We start from the raw sequence: 20,001 nt of genomic DNA, 5'->3' as shown, positions 1-20,001 counted from the left end.
ATCAGACAACAATTATTTAATGATAATCAACACTGAGATTCAAAAAGTTAAAGTTTTATAACCGCTGAAACACAAACTGTCAACATCACATGTCAAAATATACAAAGTAAAAAGCCTTAAACCAAATTCTAATAAGTTCTCAAGCAGCCTTCTTCTTACTTTGTCTATCTGTAAATTGCAATTATTATAGATGAACATTTTTAGTTGGTTTGTCTGTGAATGGTGAAATCAACGCTTTTTAACATTTACCAATAAATATCTAACCCTTCCAATCCTGAATCAGATGCTCCAAATATAGGCAGTCTGTCATTAAAAAGTTGAAATCTTTCCTGACTTCTGCTGCAATTAGTTTACATGCTGCAAAATGAGATTTGATTACCCTTAAGCAATACAATATCATCTTAAACACCAAAATGATATGATGTCTGTATGGTATCTCACTTTCCCATATAGTGTTCCATCCTTTCACTAGTGATCAATTAGTTTATTTAGTCTTAGCCATAGTGTACTGTGGCTTTCTGAATATCAGGAGTATCTCAAAGATCTCACTGGAGCTTTTGGTCATAGGACTCCAAGCTACCACACTGGCTAATCCCACTGCCATTTATTGCATAGCTGGAAGGAAATAAGTTGTCTTCTGATATTGCCATTTAGGGAATCAGATGCTGAGTTCAGCATTATGAGAACATTGGCACATATAACACACTGTGTAATAACTCTGAATAAACTCTTTCAAAATCAGTTTGTGAAAAGGAAAATGTCTCTTTGCAGATATGAGCTAATAGTAGATGACAAAAAACATAGCAAAAAGAATCCAGCTAGAGACAAAACAGAGCAAAAGCCTGCAAGTGCCAAGAAGTTCTACTTTGGTGGCTCTCCCATCAGTACTCAATATGCCAATTTCACTGGGTGTATAAGCAATGCCTACTTCATCAGGTATGTAACATCCACAACAGTACACATCAAACAGTCTGTGTCTGACAACATAGAAAATAAATACCAATGAGAACTGATTATTTTCACAATGAAATATTTTACCTTATTTTGTGGGGTTACTCAATGTATACAAATGCCTTTTTCTTTAATTTACTATGAAATGCCTCAGAACTGCCCTTCTACACTAAAAAACTGTTGAAGTGGAAATGACTATTGAGGTAACTCAGCCATTACCATACCTGCTATTCCTTTGGTGCAATGTATAATTTGCAGAATAATTTACATTTGTATAATGTAATTTACAGCTCTACCTTTGTAATAAAAGGATATGACAGTGTCTCACAAAGCCTCAGAACTGTGACTATGGTCTTGTTGAAATGGTTAGGCTTTGTGGATCTAGATCATTTTGCAAAATGTTCCTATTTAGATTTTTTTTCTGAAATGTATTGCTGGTTAATGGTGCCGGATTGAGAGTCCTGTAGACTGAAATCCTTTGTTTATGAATAGCACAGATATAAGACAGGCAGAAGCTGTGCAAGCTGCACATATTGTCTGACCACTGTGCTAGCCTCGAAGGACCATCTGTGTGTGGGTGAGAGGGTTGTTCATCCCCTCTGCTGAGACTGCCAAGAAGGATACCAACTAATGCCAGCTGGGAGAGTGTTTTGTTGTTTGTGTGCCCACCCACTAGTAACTATGAACTTAAATGTAGTCAGATTTATTTTCCAAAAATCAGATTATCAAGACGGTGATTCATACAGGGAACTTGGACTGACGTGTATATCAGTTAGAACAAGATTGCCTCTTGCCCTGCACTAGCCACCCACCACAGGTCACAGTCCAAGGAGGGGACAGAACAGCTCCTCCTCCTCCTGCACTTGTAGGAAAAGGTAGAACTTTAGTTTCATTTCCCCCGTGCATGTCAGCTAGCCCGCCTGGGAAATGTGTGGAGCAGAATTTGTCCTTTGCAGATTGCTTCCCCAATGGAGCAAGGTCAGTTTGCTTCTGGGTCAGCACAGCTATGCACTCCCCTTATTCTGGGCAAAATGTTATATACGAGCCCAACTTCTTTCCCATGATTTGAAGTCACAGGCCTCTCTAAAATTTCACTTGTAATAAGAAAATCTCTGTGGTTGTCCTGGTGATAACAAGTGAAAAAATTATATATTTTATACTAGCTTAATTTGGATATTTTAATTATTTTTCAATTCTGTTTTTAAAAAGCTATTTTTGCTACACCTCAGTCAGCTATTCTTAACATTATCCCCTCTTTGAAACACAGGTTGGATCGAGAGGTTGAAGTGGAAGATTTCCAGCGGTACCCTGAGAAGGTCCAAACTTCTCTTTATGGATGCCCTGTTGACTCCCCTCCAGTTGCCCTTCTCCATAAGAAAGGAAAGAACTCTTCAAAAGCCAAAGGAAGCCATAATAAAAAAGTTAGCACTAACTGACTTGTGACTATTCTGAAACCAATTTACAGTTTGCCGAAATCCACATATACTGCCTCATGATCCTAGGCTGGTTGTGGTTGTTATGGTTCCAAGACACATCTGAAAAATAAGAGAGGATGGGACTTAGCCCCTTTGAATATTTCATAATTTCCAACAGATGATCTCATTTTGCAGATTCCAAGATTCATCAAAGACTTTTTTCATTATAGTTTCACCCATTTTTAAAGGAAACTTTTAAAATGCTCTACCAGATACTGACACTTTTACCTGCTAATGAAAATGACTTCTTTATGCCTAACCCAATGGTTTATCTGGGGAAAGGAGATATACCAAAAGATGTAGTAAAAGTCAGAGAGCATCATAGTATTATAGTAGTTATAGATGGGAAAGAACATATCAAATCCAACCCTCTGCAAGTTCTCCCAACAAGAACTTAGATACTAAATTGATACTACAGTTGATCTCTTAGCCAAAGGATCAAAAAGGTGTCAGCTGTATAATTTGCTAGTTTTTGTTTGGGGTTGTTAGCGTGTTTGGGTTTTGTTTGTTTGTTTGATTTTATAACAAATATAAAAGGACAATCCACTGTAAATTTTCTACTGCTGGACATTTACAGGGCTGCATTTGCCTCAGCTTCAGGGAACAGTCACATCATTCTTTCCTAGTTAGTAGAATTGGAAAACAAAATTTCTGAGGTCTCCTAAAAAGTGTGATAGAAAGTTCCCTCTCCTGTTTCCTCTTTTAGTCTTAAGGCAGTGAAGGCAGTGAGCTAATTTTTGCTCTCAGCTACATCCATGCAACTCCACCTAGTATAGTCAACTTGCATCGATGTAAATGAGTGTTAACCTTAATCCAGTATTCTGAGATTGAGGTCCTATGCTATGCTGAATTGCAGCAGAGCTCACATCCTTAAAAGGGGGGAAGACTGCCACAAGGGGCTCAGGCTGGCAAATTCATAAGAACTGACTTGCCATTATATGTTGGCTAAGCAGTTAAAAATTCTGTGTTTCTCTGCATCCGTGGTGGGCATGGAGCTGAAAATTGAATACAATAGAATTATTTGGGAACAGATATATTGATTAGATTTGGAACAACTCTAGATATTTGTATAAGCAATGCAAAATATTACTTGCCAGTTGGTAAACTGTATTGTCTCTGCTCATCATGCACACCCACTTTAAACACTTGTTTAATGGCTTTCTTTGTATGAAGGTGGGAAGAGAAAAAGAAAGAACCTCAAAGGCAACTGGCCTCAAAAATTTAGATCAAGAAATGAGTGTGCAAAGAGACCCTGACTGCCAGTTGTCCAAGAACCCCACGGCAATTGAACATGCAAACCAGTTTGGAGGAATAGCAAACAGCCGGCAAGAGTTTGACCACATACCAAAGAATTTCAGTGACAGGTAAAGCATCATATAGTGACCTGAGAAATAAAAACCATTTACGCTCAGAGAAAAGAGCCACGGAAACAAACAAACAAAGAACTTGGAACTAACAAGATGTACTTGCTGCCATTACCTTGGTTATTGTGCTTATATCCTGGTATCCCTTTCATGGGCTCTTCATCTGTTTTGTGTCTTGAGAAATTGTGCCTCCCTAACTGCTTGTATGGCACCTATTGCAATTTGGATGCTAGTGCAATAATAATATATTAAACCTCCGAGCAAGCCAACTGCATCCCTCCGATATCACAATGCGAAAAGACTTAGGCCAAAGCCTGCAGTCCTGACTCAATCAATACTCAGCAAAAATGCCCATTTACTTCTACAGGAGCCTAGCCTGAGTCAGAAATGCAGGATTTGACTCAATATTAATACTATTACAATATCATCTATTTACATAATGCACTCCCTCCAAAAGCACATGTCCAACCACAGGCTATATCACAGTCTCTCTCTGCACACATAAGCAATAATGACATAGGGAGAATTGCATGGCCTGAAATGAACGTATTTATATAACAATCGCTTCCCCAGCCACTGAAATACAGTCACCTCTTGGGTGGAACATGGCAGCTGTCTAGCAGCACTGCATGGTGGATTAGCACATGAAGCAAAGGATACCATGTCCTATTCAAACAGTAGTGGAATTGTAGGTAATGAAGGTAATTCCCTGTATAGTGTTAGTTGAGTCTACATGGCAAGGATATTTAATGCTCATACTCTCACAGAAAATGCTATATGATAGTCCAGGGGTTGGCAACCTTTCAGAAGTGGTGTGCCGAGTCTTCATTTATTCACTCTAATTTAAGGTTTCGCGTGCCAGTAATACATTTTAACATTTTTAGAAGGTCTCTTTCTATAAGTCTATAATATATAACTAAACTATTGTATATAAAGTAAATAAGGTTTTTAAAATGTTTAAGAAGCTTAATTTAAAATTAAATTAAAATGCAGAGCTCCCCAGACCAGTGGCCAGAACCCGGTCAGTGTGAGTGCCAATGAAAATCAGCTTGCGTGCCGCCTTCGACTGTGATAGTCTATGACCACAAGGGATCAGGATCTTGGTTTAATGTTTATGCAAAAACCATCAGATTCAACAACACAGTGGCCCCTAAACATACTGGGGCACTGGTTCAGAGGGAAGAATGGCATTTACTGAATCACAATGAAACCATTGAATTTGTTTTACTTCAGTATTTTACAAACAACTATTGCAACCTTGATGTTGAAGTTCAAAATATAGTACATGTGAGACAGACAATAACAAAAGGGAACCAAAATTCTATTCCTCCCTAATTCTGCATTTGTTTATGTATTTATAAAAAATTAACATGGAAGTCATAGGTTTCATGATTTTAATGTTGATTAAAAATACCCATGACTTTGACATTTTAAAATATATCCTTGTGGTCGAGTGTATATGATATTAAGCATTTCAACAAATCTGACAGAAAATCCTGAGTGGTGCCAAGCTAACCCTTGGACTAAATGAGAAGTGCGAGAGAACGGGAACTCAGCACTACCAGAGCTGTAACCCAAAGGACCGGACTAGTGAACACTCAGGTCTCCAATATACTAACTCTCCCAGCCTTGCCATATTGGGAGCCCTAGTGTAGATGACATTTTAAGCATTGTGGCAATTAGACCTTCTATTTTAATACTGTGGGGATGTGGCAGGCATGGTCCATTCTGGCTTCTTTCCAACCAAACAATTTGGAGATTTTCTTCAGGTGAAACACACAGTGATTTATTTATGAAATTCATATCCACGACCTTTGCAGATTGTACAGCAGCTTTACGAATATCCTGCTGGGACTCTAAGGCTTCTAACCCAAGCAGAAGAGAGACCTCCTGTGACCTTGGCTCTATCAGCCTACAGCTCTTCCCCTTTCTTGCCCCCTTTTCATACTTTCTTCCTGTGCCTTGGTCCTTGCTGAGTTAATGAGGTAACTAGCTTGTAACTGTCTCCCTCCTAGCCTCAATCTATCAGTTTGGCACAGTTCCCCATATTCAGGTGTGTGCAGGGCAACTGATTGAAGCTGCAGGGATCAGAGTGCTGGATTAGCTGCTGTAGCCCACCACTCTGTCACAGCATGTAAGAAATGCGTATATACTTCTTTGGGATTGATCTGTATTGATTTTATTCACTCCCTAGGATTTGGTTTTGGTTTTCAAAAGACGAGTTCTTTGTGAGATGGATTTTCCTCTGCTTGGTATCAGCTCTGCCTTCTATTCAAACAACCATATAGAATGTACATCTAAAACATAATTTGCATAAACAAGGAATACATTCTCTGGCATAAGGGGACAGATCTCAATTCTCCATTCTCTGCATGGTGACTTCAATCACATCTGCTCTGTTACTAAAATGACATGTTTTTATTTGACAGATCACAGTTCTCCATTAGTTTGAAAACTCACTCATCCCATGGAATGATCTTTTATGCATCTGATCAAGAGGAAAACAACTTCATCACCCTTTTTGTTGCCCATGGCCGGCTGATTTTTATGTTTAATGTTGGTCATCAGAAGCTAAGGATTAAAAGCCAAGAGAAGTACAATGATGGGCTTTGGCACAATGTAAGTTGAAGAAAGTGATTGATGTTATGATGATGATATGATATGATGATACAAGCATCAGGAAACCATAGTGGAGAATCTTCTTATCTGACAGTTCATTTCCATGGGGATGTCAGTCTTTGTCCATAACCACATACACTTGCCTACATGCTGAGAAATTTCTGCTAATGTTTTAAAATCCACCCTGTAGATCTGAGTATTTTGCCAAGTCATTAACTGGGGGCTAAGGAGTTTAGTCAGTTACAGTAATCCGCCAAGTGTAAGAGGCAGAGGTGATCAGAACAGTGAGGCCAAGCAAGGTTTGGAAAGGCTTAGAACTAGAAGAGAAGGCTGTGTGATCTGAAGCAGTATTGAAACAAAGGAGCTGGGAGGGCAGTGAGGGCACCTTAAATGTGAACAATATATGTAATATAAGATATATATGTATGTGTAAATATATTCTTTGCACTGTTGTAGCCACGCTGGTCCTGGAGTATTAGAGAGACAAGGTGGATGAGGTCCAAAAAAAGATATTTCCTCACTCGCCTTGTCTCTGTAAATATCTTGGGTATATACAATGTTCTATTTTGTTTAACAAAATGTTAAGACAAAAGTTTCATTGCCAGCCTTTTATATGTGGGAGCAGACGGTTGTCCAACAGAGAAGATTAACAGTTTAAATACAGCCAGTGTGCAGCCAGCTTGTAAATTTTGAATCAGACAATGTTCTCTAATACCCTGCTGCTATCTCATGTTCTCATCTTCTTCTGCTATACAGTTATGTTTCCTCAGCAGTTTCATTATCATCTGCTTCAATAGTTAAAATCGTCGCTGAATACATTTTCTCCCTTTCAAGGTGATATTTGTTCGGGAAAAAAATACTGGTCGTTTGATAATTGATGGTCTCCGAGTATTGGAAGAAAGTCTTCCTTCTGTTGATAATACATGGCAAGTCAGTGGACCGCTTTATATAGGGGGTGTGGCTCCAGGAAAAGCTGTAAAAAATATCCAGGTAAAATAGACACATAATATATCTGAAATTACTAACGTACATTTTGGCCTTGATCCTCAGGTGTGGCTGAAGACCACACAGCACAAATTGGGGGCAGGGTGAAAGGTGGGTTTAAGCCACCACTGTGTTCCTGGATCCTGGGCTAGTGATGTACTGGGCTGGATCCGTAGCAAAACCTAAAACAGCCAGGTGATCATTACGGCAGTCAAGGATCACTGAGCACCACAGAAGTAGCAGTCACACCCCTTTCCTCTGGTCATGCCCATTATGCAGGCTGAATGGAAAAGATGGCATAGGAATCATTCTGCCAGCTCTGCATCACTGGAAGAGCCCTCTAAAATGGGACGATCCCTCTCACATGGCTATTTAAACTGACTTTAGGGCTGCTTTGAATCTGCAGAGTGGTTCAAAGATGCTTCTCCACAGACAAGGATTAGGACTTATTTGTTTTCCTTCTAAAGACGTTACCCAGCAAAACTGCACTACTTGATAGTAGAGTTACACCAGAGAGGTGCTGCTAACATTTTAACAAGAGGCTCCCACAAAAATTATTCCCATTTGCCTATGACAAACTCTACGTACAATATAAAGAATGTGTGTGCTTCCAGGGGTGAGGGAATAGGGAAATTTTGTTTTGCCATCTATTCAAATCTGCTTCCTCATAAACAAAAAAAAAAAAGGGAACAAACAGTGCAATCTGGCAAAAATGCATCACCCCAGCCGATTCAGTGGCAAAAGAACCAAATGTGCTGCAATACCCTCAGAACTCTTTTCAGCATGTAATTGATTATAACCAGATTATTTGTCTGTTTTGTCTAATCTAATCTAATCTCTATGGCCCCCATCACCATTGTATCTGATAGCCTCCTTAACACTCTAAAAACTAAAGATATCAATAACACGCCCTCCTTCACTTTCTTCCTTCTCAGATGGTAATAAAATAGCTTGGCTTTGAGGATTTTTGTATTTGTTTCTTTTAGTAATTTGGGTAGGAGGGTGTGTGGTGGATGTGTAGGTGGGTGTAGACCTTACTACGGGAAAGCTAAGACAAAGACATTCATGGTGTTGATTGTTAGTCACAGCAATAAAGAATAATGGCCTGCGATAGAAATGTAAATTATGAAGGTTTTAAGCAGGCAGTGATTTTCACTTGTGTTGTCTCCGATACCTGAGAGCTTTACATAGCTACATGAAGGCCAAGAGTCTGCCCTACATATTGGAGACACATTGGAGGGTACTGAAGAGCAAAAACTTGACAACGCAAAACCCAAAGCAACAAGGATTCCTCCTGGGGAATCCTTGGGTGCACATACCAAGGTAGTAGCTCTGCCACACATGGAGAGTGTAGCCCTGTCCTCACCCAGAGGCAAGAGGGTGCAGCTGGAGCCCTGCTGCTGTGCTCCATCTATTCTTTGTTTTCCAAAGCTCAGAGAAAGCCATGAGAGCACAAGTTAGCTCTTATCTGAGATTGGTCTGACTGACACCAGGGGACAGGCGGGACCCAGAGTAAGAGGAGCACAAAGGTAGTTTAAAGTCCCTTCCCATACCTCCACCCCTCCCTGTTCCCTGCCTAGTGCAGAAATGGTGCAACAGAGGAACAGAGGCCTACAATTCATAAACAACCCCAGCTGGAGCTCTGAATCAAAAGGGAAAGACAAAAGACTTTTACTTTCCTTCCAGGAGCATTTTACTTAATAATCACGCACTTTGTTTCCTCAGATTAACTCAGTCTACAGTTTTAATGGTTGTCTCAGCAATTTACAGCTCAACGGAAGATCAATCACTTCTGCTTCTCAGACATTCAGTGTGACTCCTTGCTTTGAAGGCCCATCAGAATCAGGAACATACTTTTCATCAGAAGGAGGATATGTAATTCTTGGTAATGTGCAACTGAACAAATTTATCCAATAATAAGACTTCACATATGGATGAGAGAGTTGGGTATCTATCTAGCTGCAGAATTTTTTTAATTTAATCATCACTGTGCAGGGAGTCATGAGACATCAGTTCAACAACATGATATATCCTTTACCTAATGTTGGTGTGGAGAATGTCAGTATGTAAAAAATTATATTTTACAAGTTAACTAGTGTCAAATTTCTTTTCACTATGAGGAAGTGTAAATTCTTAGACTCATTGGAGTCAATGGAGCTAAAACAATCCACACCAGCTGAGGATCTCCTCCTGAATAATACTTAACTCAAAAGGCATATGAAAAGATTTCCTGTATGTCATGAAGTGGGTTAGCAGTATGTATAACTAAATCGTTTAAGTTATTTAAGACTGTGGAACAGTATTCTGTTCTGGGGAGTGTCTTATGGACAAATTGTGCCAATAGGCACTAGGCAAGCAGAGGATGAAGCTGGGCCACAACACCTCAAGAGAATAGCAGGAGGGATTGCTGGCTGTTTCTGATCTGCTCCATGGCCTGCATCAGGCTTGGAGGACAGGGTTAATGCTACTGAATCCTGCAGTCTCTACTCAGGCAAAACTCCCACTGCCTGAGGCTATGTCTACGCTGCAGCCTACGTTGGCAAAATGTATGTCACTCAAGGGTCTGAATATTCCACTCCCTTGAGCAACATAAGTTACACCGACATAAGCACACTCGTGTGCACTGTGCTATGTCGGTGGGAGAGCTTCGCGGAGGTGGGTTTTTATGCAAAGGGGAGAGCTCTCTCCCATCGGAATAGAGCATCTTCACCAGACGCACTGCAGAGGTACAGTTGTATCAGTACAGCTATGCTGCTGCAGCATTGTACGCATAGACATGGCCTGAGTTAGAACTGCAGAATTTCACGCCAAGTCAGTTTCACACGAGGAGGCTGCATGAGGTGAGGCTTATGTCTTGGGGGCAAAATTGCCTAGAACAGCTCCATTTTCTGCTTTCCCTTTTGCTGTCAAAAAGTATCTTCAAGACTAAAATATCTGTGACGATATTAAAACCAGAAGTCAGCATTAGAACTGTATGCTGCAATGTAGTAGATGTCCAGTTTCACAATTAATCTGGGTATAGAAATAACGTTGTGTGACTGCTCACTTTTCTCCCCTCAGATGAATCCTTCAGTTTAGGCCTGAAATTTGAAGTTGTTTTTGAAATACGCCCCCGAAGCAGTTCGGGAATCCTAATGCATGGTCACAGTGTGAATGGGGAGTACCTGAATATGCACATGAAACAAGGACAGGTATGAGGAAGGTCACATTTTCTTAACTGTTATGCCTCATTCCCTCTACAGTGTACTTGGATTCAGTGCTTTTTGCAGCTTTTGTCTAACAAATTTACTATTCCTTGAATCTTCTTTCTCTCCTAAATATATTACCCCATTAAACAAGAAGAGGTTAAGCACAACCCAGATACTTCTATTAATGTACATAAATATTTATCAGCCAATATCAAATCAACTTACTTTATTGGCAACAACAATTAATATTTAATGTACAGATGAAAGGGAAGAGGAACACTGACACTCTTTCATCTGCGTATTAAAAATGTATAACAGTTACAAGGAAGGAGACTTGATTTCATTTTCTCGGTGAGTTAATACATTTTTATTTACTGCATTTTAAAAGAGACATCTGAGTTGTGCTCATCTTTTTTTAGCAGACACGTTGAGGGGATGCTCCCACGACTCTTGGGCTGATAATCAGAGCCCCCCCCACCCCGGGTTCTGGAAAACTATAAATTGAAATCAGTGGGCTTGAGATTAAGTCTCTAAACAGTTGTTGCTATTATTGCTTGTTGTTTGTATTACAGTAACACCTGGAGACCCCAACCAAAACTGGGGTTGTATAGTGCTAAATGCAATATATACACATAATAAGAGAGGCTCCCAGACAGACAAATGTTTGGAGAAAGAAAGAATCATTTCTCCCACTTTTAAGATGGGAAACTGAGGCATGGAGGATAAAGCTGTAACAAGTTTTGATCTTTATAAATTAACAGGGGACATTAACCTCTGAGCCTTTTGCAGCTGCATATGATGTCGCTGTCATGGCACTGTTAACATATGAATCTGTACATGACTGGTCCAGTGTGATCTTTACTATGCATATAATATAGATTAGAGTCACAGAGGAGATGGGGTAGGGAAAGGCATAGGTGACCCTCATCAATATGGACCTGCAGTTACCCCCTTAGCGAATGGCTATATTCTTCTGATGTGATTTTCTTTAAGCACATAATCAATGCTCTCTCTTTTTTGAAAATTGCTTTCTGTTTCATTTATTGACAGACACTTCTACAGGAGATAAACCAGAATGGCCAGCCCTTTTCACTTACTTTTAAACCATCGCCCATCCTAGTTCACCATCATCAGCTCACCTGACCACTTTATTAGGCTAGTAGACCCTTTCCCCAAGCCTTTTGAATTTGATTTTGCTAGTGATGCCCATAAACTTGGCCAAGGCCTAGGAGAAGCAAAAAGAGGATGAGGCTTATTGCAGTTTCTTATGTTGGTACCCTCCAGAGAAAAATAAAAATGTTCCCTAATTATCACTGGCATTTCCTCGATAATGAAAGATGAGTGATTTCTTTTAATCATTTTCAGTGGACAACCTGTGAATATTACATGTGTACATCTACACTGCAATGGAGGTGTAATTTCCAGCTCAGGTAGACATACATACGCTAGCTTTGATTGAGCTAGTGCACTAAAAATAGCAGTGTGACCACAGCTGCTCAGGCTAGCTGCCCACATGCAGTCCCATCCAAGAACTTAGGTATGTACTCAGGAAGTTGGCCTGAGCCACGGCCCATGCCACCGTGGCTATACTGTTATTTTAGTGTACTAGATCAATCAAAGCTAGCACATGTACATCTACCTGAGCTGCAAATACACCTCCAGTTGCAGTGTAGACATATCCTAAGGGCCAATTTCTTGACCTTTGCACAGCTCAAGTAAATGGGCTGCATGTGCATGAGTTGTGAGTCCTCCGAAGGAATCTTGCACTCTGCCACAGACAGAGCTGCTCCACAACTGCTATTGCAATCTTTATGGCGAAAGATGGTCTTGCAATTAAGGCACTGGACTCAGAAGAATTGGGTTCAGTTCCTAGCTCTGCCACAGATGTCCTTTGTGATCTTAGACAGTTCGCTTAAGCTCTCTATGCCTCGATTCCCCATCTATACAACGGAAAGAACAATACTTCTTTTCTCCTACCCTTTGTCTGTCTTCTCTGTTTAGATTGTAGGCTCTTCAGGGCAGGGACTATCGCTTACTTAGTGTTTGTGTAGTAGTAAGCACTAAGTAATACAAAAATAATCAATAAGGCAGCAGTTCTGGAAATCTGAGTGAAATTGGTCGAGGTATGTTCTTTTTTCACAGAGGGTAAAAAACAAAACAAAAATCTTTCCCTGTGTTCAGAACACAAATGTTGCAAAAACTGCTGAAATTAGAAGCTTGAAATGTGGTTCATTTTAAAGATCTCTTAAGAATTAGTGTAAAGGAAATTGGTTCAATCACTTTTAAAGTTATAAATGTTTAAGCATTAGTGCAACAACAGGTGAAAAAAAAAGGGGGGGGAGGGGAGTGATGGGCGGGGAATAAAAAAAAAGATTTTACAGTATGAATTACATTGTTTTTTCCCCAGGTTATAGTGAAACTGAATAACGGAATCAGAGACTTTTCAACCTCAGTTACACCAAAACAAAGTCTCTGTGATGGCACGTGGCACAGAATTGCAGGTGAGTAAATCTCAGATCTTACCACTGTGAAGGATGGTGGAACCTGATCCTCCCTCTATGGTTGTCCATTCTCATGGGCCAGAGCAGAGGGAATAGGGATCATGCCTTCAACTCCTCACCAGCATTTGGGATGAAAGGTCCCCAAAGCAAATTGGCATGGAAGAAGCAGTCCATGCCCAAGGACAGTAGCGCGTCCTGGGCCTGCACTCTACAAGCCAAGGGAGGCTTACACAAGGGCCATAGACAATCTAGCCCATACTGTACAGCAGATCAAATAGACATCTTCAGATGCCATACAAAGCATAAATGATATATTTTATCATTAGAGCTCTTTTTGACAAGATTTTGCTTTGCATTCTAGTTATTAGAGCCTCTAATGTGGTGCAACTGGATGTGGACTCTGAGGTAAACCATGTAGTAGGACCTCTAAATCCAAAAGCAGTTGACCAAAGGGAGCCTGTGTTTGTTGGAGGTGTGCCAGGTAAGACTTGTCAGCATTGTTATAACTTCCAAATGCCAACACAGTTTAAAACAGAAACGTTTAGTTTTCTTCTAGATAGTGAAAATCACCCTTCCTCTGTGCTCTCTGTTTTCCTCACGTAATCCCAAATTTTGAAGATCTGACCTAATGGTAAAATTTGACGGCTTAGGAAGAGGTGAAAGAACAGTTTTCCACCAGAAAATGTTGATTTGATGGAATCTAAACATTCCAGACAGCTGGGGAGATAGTTGGGGAACCACCTGGGCATCTGGAGAGCTGGCTTGCTGGCCCCATAAAAAAAAATTGCAGTTCCAATTTTTTGGTTCCAATTTGGAATGAACTTTGGGGGGGGGGGGGTGAGGGGAAGAGGGGATGTGGAATTTTCTATGGGACAGAAATTCCAGTTCCTGCATAGCTTTAGTCTCCAGGTCTTGTGTTGCTAGGCTCCTTCCAAGCAACAACTCCCTTGAACATTGAATATACAACATGAAAATTCTTATTCTGTCCATTTCCAATGCACAGATGTCTGTTACTGTGACTTTGTGACTCAGTCCATCTGTGTAATATGGGTCAAGATTACTATATTTACTTTCATTATTCAGTACTCTGTTGTGCTTTCATATGCAAACTGTAGTCATCAGGATGTAATTTGACTTTTAAATCTCTTTCTGTAAAATCTGTATTTCTCTTTGGTAACATGTAGCATTATTTCTCTGTGCCATGAATGTCACTCAAGAATAGCATTAACAATACAATTATATTATTATATTCCTTATCTTAGATTAGCAGTTTAAGAGTGTGAGGCTCTCATTCATCCCACACTATGAGTCGGAAGGGAACCACAGCTTTGTGCACAAGCTTGCTCACTCTTTAATTCTAAACTGGAATGTTCGTAGAACTTCTAAACAATCATGACAAAAACTACCCTGATATGTAATATAATGTGGTAATTGTGAATGCTGTTTTGGCCTGTGATAACAGAACTTTATAATTCTGCATTAGCTATAAAATACTAAAGAGACATTACATATTGACTCCATGATATTATTATCATCTTGGAACAGAAGTATCCAATAATGAACTTCACTACAACAAACAAAGCATAAAACTGAATGTAGATATAGCACTGTAAAGAGATAACACATTTACCCTTATGTGTATGTTTTGTTTGGTTATATTTAGTTATATCACATGAAATTACAAAATTAGACTCAGCTCTACAAAGGGACTTAGACACCCATTGCCCAAATTTAAGACCCTAAACCGCAGTACAAGGCAGCCTGATTAGCTCTCAAGAATCACTTTTCTTGCAGTTGCTAGAGCTGATCAGAAAACTTCCATCCAAACAAATTTTGATTTAAAATTTTGATTAAAAATGAGGGGAATATTTTTCCACTTTCTGACCAGCTGTAATAATCATGCTACTAAATCAGACAGTTTCACAAACCATGATTGATTGATAGCCCCATACAAAACCATACGGTAGAATTAGACTTATTCCAGTTTTCTTGTTGTATTGACCCAAGATATATCATAGGGTGCCCTGGTGAATACAACACTGCACTGGAACTCAGAATACCTGGTGTCTAGTCACCGTTCTGCCAGTGGCCATATGGGCGAGTTGCCTCACCTATCTAGATCTCAGTTTCCCCATCCATAAAATAGGGCTAATGATGCTAACCTCTTTGGTAATCTGCTTTGAGATCTACTGATGGAAAGAGCTATAAAAAAAGGTAAGTATTGTTATTAATACTGTTTTACTGATTTGGGGTCTCTTTTAAAATCTATCTGCAAAATAAAAATATTTGAGATTGCCTGTATGTACCAGAGAGCCAGATTTGGTCCCTTGGAATTTTGCTAAAACTTGAGCTGGTCTTACTGAAAACCCTGGTTTTGGTAAAAGAAGTTTTTTCAGAAATGATTCTGATTTTTTTTTTATTTCAGTAAAAAATATCCTGAACCATGTTTCAAGAAACAAAAAATGGGTCAATTTCAAACCTGCAATACAGAAACAACTTCAAAATATTTTTAAATCATTTCCCCAGTTTTCAGCCAGCTTTATTTAAAATTGTTGTAAATGGTACTTCTGTCATCATTGGTTCTAATTCTCCTTTTTTCTTTGGTTCTTCCAGAGTCCCTTCTAACGTCCAGCCTGACCACACGCAACTCCTTCACTGGCTGCATTCGTAACTTTGTGATTGATGGAAAGCCAGTGAGTTTCAGTAAAGCAGCTCTGGTCAGTGGTGCTGTGAGCATCAACACATGTCCAACAGCCTGATACCGCACAGCAGCAACACTGCAAACTTCTTTACAGCACTGAAGGAAAAAAACAAGCAAAAGAAACCATGTTCTATTCCATTACTGCTGCTGGGGGGAAATGAAAATATATCATCCATGGTCTTTATATGTTAAAGCAGTTATGCTTAGGGTCACTCATTTGAAATTTCTATGTGTGCAAACAAAAGACATGAAGAATAAACATGTTATTTCTACAATGCTCTTACTAAACCACAAGAACAAGTTTCACAATTCTTACAGTATCTTTGTAGCAAGCCCTATCACGCTGTCACTGAAATTGCTGATGGATTACAGAATAAAGGCAAATGATTTTAATATGTTCCTTTCCAGAGAGACCTTAACGCATTTCATTCCATACCATACAAATGCCCTGGGTCACCAACTTTGATTTAACTTGAAAAGACTTGCTAATATGCATTAAAGAATAAAGCTAGATAATAGACTTACTGTGTAAACCATTGTGTGCAAGATTGTTTTACATGGAGCTCATTTATTCTTTGCTCAGCTAAAATGGGAGTATGCTGGCCATGGAATTTTTGGAAACAATAAAAAAATTAGAACCCATTTCTTTCCACTTCCAGATTAATTTGTGGAACCCTTTTGTAGTGATTTTCCCATCTGACACCATGTAATAGTTTGAATCCTAGCATGAGGTAAAGCAGGACTTACTGTTTTAATATACATAATAGTTTTACATACGCTAAATAATTTTAGGACAAACTGCCTCACATAGGAAGCAGAGTGTGGGTGCACGTGTGTGTGTAAGGACTGATTGAAATTTTCAAAATTTAAAGTTTTTTATTACATTTTTCATCTAAATTTTAATATATCCAATATACACATATAAATATACAAAGATCCAGGACCTGATTATAGTGGTATAACAAGTAATTTCACTGACTTCAGCAGAATTACTCCTGATCTACACTTGTGTAAACCAGAGAAGAATCAATCCCAAAGCATCTGGAGAAACACCATCACACAAGTGTAATTATCACCCCTTGTGAGATCATTGGTGTGTGTGGTATGCCAACCTTTCTGTGACACAGTACTTGGTAGCACATCCAGTGGGCCACTACTCAGAGGCAAGAAGGAAAAGTACCGCAGTTGCTGGGCCTAGTGTAATCTAGTGCATCATGGACAGGGCCGGTGCAACCATTTAGGCGACCTAGGGCACTGGCATTTGGGGGGCGCCATTTTCTTCAGCAGCGACCGCAGCGGCTGGATCTTTGGCCAGCTCGGTCGCCGCCGGCATTTAGGCGGAGGGCGCTGGGGCAGGGGAGCACAGGGAGGGCCGCCTGCAGCAAGTGAGGGGGGTGCGGCATGCAGGGGAACTCCCTGCCCCAGCTCACCCCTGCCCCACCTCCTCCCCGAGCACGCCGTGGCCGCTTCACTTCTCCCGCCTCCCAGGCTTGCAGCCTAAGCTGCCGCAAGCCTGGGAGGCGGGAGAAGTGAAGCAGCCACGGCGTGCTCGGGGAGGAGGCAAGGCAGGGGCGAGCTGCTTAGGTGCCACAAGCCTGGGAGGCGGGAGAAGTGAAGCAGTGATGGTGTGCTCGGGGTGCTCGTGCCCGTGCGCGGAGCAGGGGTGAGCTGGGGACGGGGGGGGGGGCTCAGGGCAGAGGGTGGGGGTGGGGAGCTGCCGCAAGGGGGGCACCTCAGGGCAGAGGGAGGCAGCTGCCGTGGGGGGGGGCGCCTCAGGGTGGGGACACGGGGGGGAGGGCACAAGGTGGAAGTTTTGCCTAGGGCGTGAAACATCCTTGCATCGACCCTGCTTCCAGGCAGGTATAGCCAAGAATAACAGATGCTTGCATCTCCTAGGCATATACCAACTATTGTTTACTAAATGTTGGTAAAAGACAGGTGTTACATATTCGTTACTGTGTATTTTATTTGTATGCAGTCACCCAGAATGTTCTTCCAGCTCACTTCTGTTCCAAAGAAGTGTTTGAGCTCTGGGAATAAACAAAACTTGCCCTGGGTGTGTAGTGGGGCTTTTCTTTCAGTGTGCTTTGTAGGAAAGAATGATGATTGCTTTCCCTGCTTAGTCAGATCTTGCTACCTGAAGTTCATTCATAAATCAAAAAACACAGTTCAATTAGAGTTCACAAAAATGTTAATATTCAATTTACTCCACCTTAATTTATCAGAAGCTAATCGAGCTGAGAGGGGCTGATCCTACTCCTGTTGAAGTATATAGGACCAGGAGCTTTCCCCCTCACACCTGTCTTGGGGAGGAATTCTCCATGAAGCTCGCTTCTCAGTCTTCTACCCCATCAGGGGGTACAGGATTTACCTTCTCCAAAGATCTGCAGGAGCACCTGCATGAAAGGCCTTGTACCTCCACACTAATACTGATACCCAGCAGCCCCTCTGGCTTCCTGGCCATGTCTGCCCAAAGGAAGGGGGCCTGCAAAGAAAAAATACTGGAACCCCAGATGGTATTGTCTATTCCAGGGAATCTTTACATGGCTGAGGTGGAGGAGAAATTTGTTCCCCTGGCATTCCCAGTTTCTGCCACCATCCCCAATATGGACCCTCAACCTTTCCAAGAACTATTTCATCTGGGTCAAATGATGCCTGTATCTGTTTCCAAGCCAGGTTCACACCCTTCTGCATTAACATTCCAAGATAATGGTGTCTGTCTCAGAAAAGGGACTTTCTCAGGGCAGAAGCCTGTCCAGATTTCAGTTTGCTCCTTGGTCGTTCACAGTATGAAATGTTGCAGCTACAGACTGGAAAATCCTTCATCCAAAACAATTCCAGTGTTATTATGGAGTCTTTACTCTAGCTCAATTACATTAAAGACAGGAGACAATCTCTTTGGGAAGACTATATTTATTCTCTGCCACCATCAAGACTGACATACTGCATAGGCTGCTCCAAAATAAGGTACAAGCCAGGGCATCATTTCAGAAAAATTGAAGGGTGGCAGGGGGAGTTGTGTCAGTATATAGAACATTTTATATGATTATAGTATATCCTGAAAAGTCTGGAAGGGAGAGTGTCATATACTTCTGTTCCAGATATGGACTGGTCACAGAGCTTGCTTATACACACCAGATGTGTTGATCATAAGATCCTTTAATGCTCTGCCAAGTATGGCTCAGGCTATCTTAAATGAGGTATTTTCCATTCCATTACAGAGCGGGCAAAAAGTGGAAGACATAATGGAGCAAATAGAACTATGAAAAGTCAGGAAAGTGGGGGGAGCAACTGCCCGCCTTGTCCCATAGCAAATGACGTGCCTGGGTTCAAGGACATAGCAACCCTACTAAACAGATGGTCCTATATTTCTCATGTTGGGCCCCTGAACAGTCCTAGACCAGTACTAATGCAAACTCAGCTGTCTTGGCCAGTTTCTCTAGAAATTGTGAGAACTTTGAAGGAATTCTTGTAAGTGTTTTTCTGGGACTCTTAAGTGCTCAGAGTAATATCTGCAAGGAACTGTAACACTCCTGTACAGCATACTTGATTTGCAGGCAGAGGAGTCAGCATATGTGTTCATCTGTGATTGACATCTCTCTGCCCAAGGGACACTGTTTGAAGATACTGAGCAGTCTTCCATCCTCCTAAGAGGTCACGGTAGTGGACAACATCCTGAAAAAGATAAGGAAAGATAAAGAAGTTAAAGGTGTGGTAGTAATTCTTCTGAAAGCAAATGACCCCAATAAAATATCAGCTTTGTAAAGTGAACAAAGCCCTGAGGCAAAGCTAATCGCAGGCTTACTATGAATTCCAACATATCTCCCTACAGCAGCATGTAGTCTAAGTAGTTAAAAGTGATAGTGATAAGAAATTAGTTAAATTTCTGAAAGTGTAGTGCATGTCTTTGAGTTACAAACTGCATTTTTCTTTTATCTAATGTATCTCAGGATTCAAGTGTACTCACTATAAAAAAAAATGAAGCTAGGATATAGCGGCCTGTCAACTCATTTATATCTTAGTAGGGTGATCAGCCAGCAAGTGTGAAAAATCTGGACGGGGTGGGGGGTAATAGGAGCCTATATAAGAAAAAGACACAAAAATCAGGACTGTCCCTATAAAATCGGGACATCTGGTCACCCTACATCTTAGCAACAGAATAATTCGCTCCTGGAATCCAAAAAATTTTTGTTCAGAAGGCTCAGTATCATATAATAT

At 40.7% G+C, this 20,001-nt stretch overlaps 1 protein-coding gene across 2 annotated transcripts in view; it reads left to right on the top strand.

Moving 5' to 3' along the window:
• Nucleotides 1-16,303, top strand: part of LAMA4 (laminin subunit alpha 4) — a 139,002-nt gene extending 122,699 nt beyond the window's left edge. For both annotated transcript variants that reach the window (XM_045010233.1, XM_045010234.1), the window contains 10 exons: nucleotides 772-936; nucleotides 2,219-2,372; nucleotides 3,600-3,790; nucleotides 6,220-6,409; nucleotides 7,244-7,399; nucleotides 9,119-9,278; nucleotides 10,454-10,584; nucleotides 12,989-13,082; nucleotides 13,444-13,563; nucleotides 15,696-16,303. In XM_045010233.1, the coding sequence (XP_044866168.1) occupies nucleotides 772-936; nucleotides 2,219-2,372; nucleotides 3,600-3,790; nucleotides 6,220-6,409; nucleotides 7,244-7,399; nucleotides 9,119-9,278; nucleotides 10,454-10,584; nucleotides 12,989-13,082; nucleotides 13,444-13,563; nucleotides 15,696-15,841 (1,507 nt within the window). In that variant the 3' untranslated portion in view covers nucleotides 15,842-16,303. The remainder of the gene's footprint in view (nucleotides 1-771; nucleotides 937-2,218; nucleotides 2,373-3,599; nucleotides 3,791-6,219; nucleotides 6,410-7,243; nucleotides 7,400-9,118; nucleotides 9,279-10,453; nucleotides 10,585-12,988; nucleotides 13,083-13,443; nucleotides 13,564-15,695) is intronic.
• The last annotated feature ends 3,698 nt before the right edge of the window (nucleotides 16,304-20,001 follow it).

This window comes from Mauremys mutica, chromosome 3 (assembly GCF_020497125.1).
Source record: "Mauremys mutica isolate MM-2020 ecotype Southern chromosome 3, ASM2049712v1, whole genome shotgun sequence".
Lineage (NCBI taxonomy): Eukaryota > Metazoa > Chordata > Testudines > Geoemydidae > Mauremys > Mauremys mutica.
This window is presented reverse-complemented; position numbering and strand designations above follow the sequence as displayed.